Source organism: Aquarana catesbeiana, linkage group LG02 (assembly GCF_042186555.1).
Source record: "Aquarana catesbeiana isolate 2022-GZ linkage group LG02, ASM4218655v1, whole genome shotgun sequence".
Taxonomy (NCBI): domain Eukaryota; kingdom Metazoa; phylum Chordata; class Amphibia; order Anura; family Ranidae; genus Aquarana; species Aquarana catesbeiana.
Window position 1 is genome coordinate 523,474,578 of NC_133325.1, and position 4,920 is coordinate 523,479,497.

At 41.9% G+C, this 4,920-nt stretch overlaps 1 protein-coding gene across 1 annotated transcript; it reads left to right on the forward strand.

Annotated features, from left to right (window-relative positions):
• The first annotated feature begins 3,827 nt into the window (after positions 1–3,827).
• On the forward strand, positions 3,828–4,565 carry LOC141128504 (cytochrome c oxidase subunit 4 isoform 1, mitochondrial-like). Its single transcript, XM_073615826.1, has one exon. The coding sequence runs from the start codon at positions 3,904–3,906 to the stop codon at positions 4,408–4,410; it is 507 nt and encodes a 168-aa protein (XP_073471927.1). The 5' UTR covers positions 3,828–3,903; the 3' UTR covers positions 4,411–4,565.
• The last annotated feature ends 355 nt before the right edge of the window (positions 4,566–4,920 follow it).

Consider the following 4,920-nt stretch of genomic DNA (forward strand, 5'->3'; position numbering starts at 1 on the left):
GTGCTGTCGGTGGTTCTATTAGCACCACATGTTGTCATAAGGAGTCCAAGACAAGGTACAAAATATATAAAAAAAGTAATTTAGTAGCAGACTATCAAGAAGGAGCAACTGTATTTATTTCTCTAGTTATGCAAATTCCAAATGTAATTTTCCAGGGGAGGTTTGAATCACATTGTTTGATGTAGGTAAATATTAGTTCTTGGCATTACATTTTAATTAACAACAATCCTTGGGATTTGCATCAAACATAACACAACATATTTAAAGGCATAATGAAGAAGAACCATAGCGGTCACTGTTACTTCTGCACAGTTCACCTCATCACCACAGTAAAAACACATATGTCACATGTAGTTTACCTTAGCCGATAAAAGCACAGCTAACCTCAAATTATATACAGTGCCTTGAAAAAGTATTCATACCCCTTGAAATTTGAGTCGGGGGCTGAATACAAATGCACAACACACTTTTTAGATATTTATTTGTAAAAAATTGTGAAAAACATTTTTAATTTTACTTCCACTTCACAATTTTGTGCCACTTTATGTTGGTCTTTCACATAAAATCCCAATAAAATACATTCACTTTTTTGGTTGTAAAATGACAAAATGTGGAAAATGTCAACGGATATGAATACTTTTTCAAGCCACTGTAAATCTGAATGATGTGGCCTATGAAAACTTTAACACAGGCCACATATATTTATTACCTGTTTATAAACGTTTACAAAAGGTACTAAGAAAAATCTAAAGGCTGCCATTGGGGACCTTAAAGTGGATGTAAACCCCATTCATAAAATTTGACCTACCTACACATCTATCTGTAGTGTTTACTTATCTCTCTCCAAAGCCCTAAGTCCCGAATTTTTCTGCTGCTGGGTTCTTCTGTTGTCAGCATGATAACTTCTGACAAGCTCTCCGACAACTGAGATTAAACCAGCCTGAAATTTGTGTCAGGGATGGTACTTAGAGACAGATAAGCAGACAGCTGGTCTATTCACAGTACAGCTCTGTACATTTCTTCCTTCCTCTGAATACGTGGAGAGGGGGTGTGTGCTGTTCCTCCAATCAGCTGTCACACAGTGTATGCCAAGAATCCAAGCCCAATGGTGGAACAGGAAGAGAAAATTCTAACACGATGTGCACTTTCTCAACAGTCTAGAAAGTTGAAGACAGCAGATATACAAATAAAACTTATGTAGGGAGATTTGTTTCAACTCTGTGTATCATCTGAGGCTGTTCACTTCACTGGGTATATGTGAGGGTTTACATCCACTTTAAAGACTTTCAGAATAGGAAAATGGGAGCTGATACTTCAAACTTGTTTGGAAGGTGCAAGGTCAGGAATTAATATCCTAACCCTTTCTTTACTACTTAAAGTTGAACTTTATAAATAGAGAAGGACGGACCACCCCCTGGTTTGATTTACACCAGAACTCTCAAGCCTTGCGAAAGTTCGGACCCGAACTGCAAGCCCCATTGAAGTCTATGGTACCCTAATGGAAAAATGTAAAGTCCCCATTTTCAAGGCTTATATGCACGTTATTGGCCATAAAAAGGGTATGGGGGCCCGGTTACTGCCCTGGTAAATATGTACCAATGCAAAAAAAGAGTTTAAAAAAAAGATTGTTTTTAAAGGAGCAGATATTTTAATGATGCTTAAAGTGAAAACAATAAAAATATCCTTTAAATATAGTGCCCGGGGGGTGGGGGGTGGGTCCCCTTAGTCTGCCTGTAAAGTGACACATCTGTACTGTGTATAGAACCTGCTGCACTAAAACTGACATTTTTAAAGAAAAAAAATGACATTTAAACAGATTTTTCCGGAAAACTTTCTTTATTTTGTAAACAACAGCTTGGGGAGTCAGTCTGTATGATAAGGCCACAATTTAATGCACTCGGAACAAGAATTGAGATTCTTTGGATAAATTCTGGTGTCTCTTTGCCAGACTTTGGATGGAGATAACAGTTTTGCACCACAGTGAGCAAGCCTTATGTGAAGAAGCCAAATTATAGTACACTCAGGCCACGATTAAAAATTTTTTAATTTAGATAAAGTCTGGTGTCTCTTTCGTGGACTTTAGATAGAAGTAACAGGTGCGGAAAAATTGGGCATTTGGTGTTGGTGGGGCCTTCACTCTATATCCTTCTAGAGGTACTCTTGATAAAGCAAGAATTGGCCTTGCTGTAAAAAATTTAAATTTAATGCCCCTGTCACACAGTTCCAGAAAAATTGGTCTTTGGGTGTTGGTGGTGCCATCATACCGTAACCTTCTGGAGGTACTCTTGATGAAAGCAAGAATTGGCCTTGCTGTAAAAAAAAATAATTTGATGCACCTGTCAAACAGGTGCAGAAAAATTGGTCCTTGGGTGTTAATTGTTCCCATGAAACCTAAAAATTACTACAAGGTAAAATCAACACCCACAAAGCTAGGCAGCCTAGACAGTCTTGCAAAGATTCCTGATCTCAATAACACTTAATCAGCGACATCGGCATCCGCATTAGGGGCTTGATAGCTGCTGCTAATCCAGGACTGGTTAATTTTGACAAATGTCAACCAATCAACAGTCTGTGGACACACTCTTTTATCTGTCACAAACCCTCCGGCAGCACTGAATTCCCATTAGGAAAGCATGCTGGATACAGGGCAGCCCAGCAGCTGATCTGCATACTGGGCAAGTTCTGGCTAGTGATCTATTCTCATGACCCAGAAACCCAGTGGATTGTCTATTGGAAAGCTCTCCATGTCTGTTTTTTGCACCTAGAAAATCTTCCATCATATGATGCAGATGCCGATGAGATCTTGAAAATGACAGCTCTGGGCACTGAGGACAATTTTTTTTTTTTAAATGCATCACTGAGGCGGCCCCCTTCTCCACCACTCCTCCTTTGATTAACAGAAGCCTCAAAACAAGCTTTTCCATGAGACTGTAACCTACCAGAGTCTGGAAAGGCATTACATAAACTCCTCTGTAAGGTGTCCTCAAGATATTTCATGCTGACCTCCCTCTGCAAGGGCAGGATGAGTTCCGATACTTTCCCCTAATGATGGTTAAGGAGGGTTGAAAAACAATAATGATCCTTCCCCTTAATGCCACAAATTCTCAGGTCCTTTCGCATGCTTTGAAGAATAAGGGAGCCCATGCACTACAAGTTTGCAGAGGCATGAGAAGCAGAGTGCTCGGGGTCACTGAGGGTTACAGTATCTGGAACTGCCTCCTCCCAAGGTTTCTTGGGACTGAAAACCAACATATGTCTTCCTCTGCTTCAATGGTCAGGCTCAGACACCAGTAGCTAGTACCAGGTTGTGGACTTCAGAAAAGCCCCACCAGTAGGTGAGCAAGCCGGGATCCAGTAGCAGATATAGCAAGTAGGGATCAAGCAGAAGTTTAGTCAGTAAACAAGCCAAGGGTCGGTAGCAAGTGGTTGTAGGTTGGAATTAAGTGGAAACATAGACAAGGAACAAGTGAAAGGTCAATAACGGGTGGTAGTGAAGATAGTGACAGATATTGCAGGTATGCAAATGAGCAAGAAATCGGCTGGAGAAAGCACAATAATCAAGCAAACAGGAAGTGCAGAGACATGGCTTAAATCAGGAAGTTCATAGAAGCAGCAAAGAGTTCAAGGTTCACCAGAAACAAGACACAAGGCAAGAAAATCCAAAGAATGAGACAGGGAGCTGTCCAGGGCTAGGCCTTAATCAATATTCAGGCTGGTTATTTGGAGTCTCACTCCCTTCTAGAGACAGGGGGAAGCAATCAAACTCCCAGCCTGTAGCCGCATCCCAGTGTGCACTGCGCGGGCTGGAAGTGGGCGGGACTTCCTGTCTATCCAGCCTCAGGCTCTCTGGTTTCCGGTGTCCTCTCTCTGCTCTTGTCGGGCGGCTGCTGGAGAGATTGCACAATGTTGTCTTCTCAAGTTCTGCGTTTTGTCGGCAAAAGAGCCCTGTCTACCTCTGTGTGTCTGCAGGGACATGGGAGCGTGGCCGTCCCAGCATACATCCTCCCCGCATACCAGGAAAACAGAGCCTTGCGCCTCCCGGAGGTCAACTATGTAGCTGACCTGACCCCCGAGCAAAATCTCTTGAAAGAAAAGGAGAAGGGAGCTTGGAAGTCTCTGAGTGCCAGCGAGAAAGTAGAACTGTATCGCATTAAGTTTAATCACACCTATGCTGACATGAACAAGGGATCAAGCGAATGGAAGAGCGTACTGGGTGGTACTCTCTTCTTTGTTGGCTTCACAGCGCTCATTATTGTGTGGCAGAGGAAATACGTGTTCGGTGAGCTTCCTCATACATTGTCTGATGAATGGATAGCCATGCAAACAAAGAGAATGCTGGACATGAGGGTCAACCCCGTGGAGGGATTCTCTGCCAAATGGGACTATGACAAGAACGAATGGAAGAAGTAAGATGGACGCCTGTGGAGACTCCTCCCGACCAGAACAACCTCAATATTTCACCACAGTCCACTCGCTATGTTACCTCATTGTTTGATTTACTGGAAAGCCATTCCTCCTTTAACTATGCTACCAATAAAGTGCTGGTTTACAAAAAAAAAAAAAAACTCCCAGCCTGTGAAACCCTGAACAAACAATCACTGCTCCCTTGATTGCAGAAGGAGCGAAAAACCGAATTTACCTAGTATCCTACGCTCTAAAGGGTGCTACAGAAGCATGGTTAAATAAAGCGAGAGCCTGCATTTTTTATACACAATACTCCATTGTTATTTAAAAAGAATATACACAGAGACCGATCACTTTGTCTGAGCCTAACTTTATTACTTAGTAGTGCAAACTACAATGAGCAACTGCTAAATGTTTAAAATGTAGGGGTCAGGCCTATGTAACGGACTGCACAGCACATTGAATGTTGCTAGGGCCATTCCAATAAGATTAAATAAACAGATCATCACCAAATTC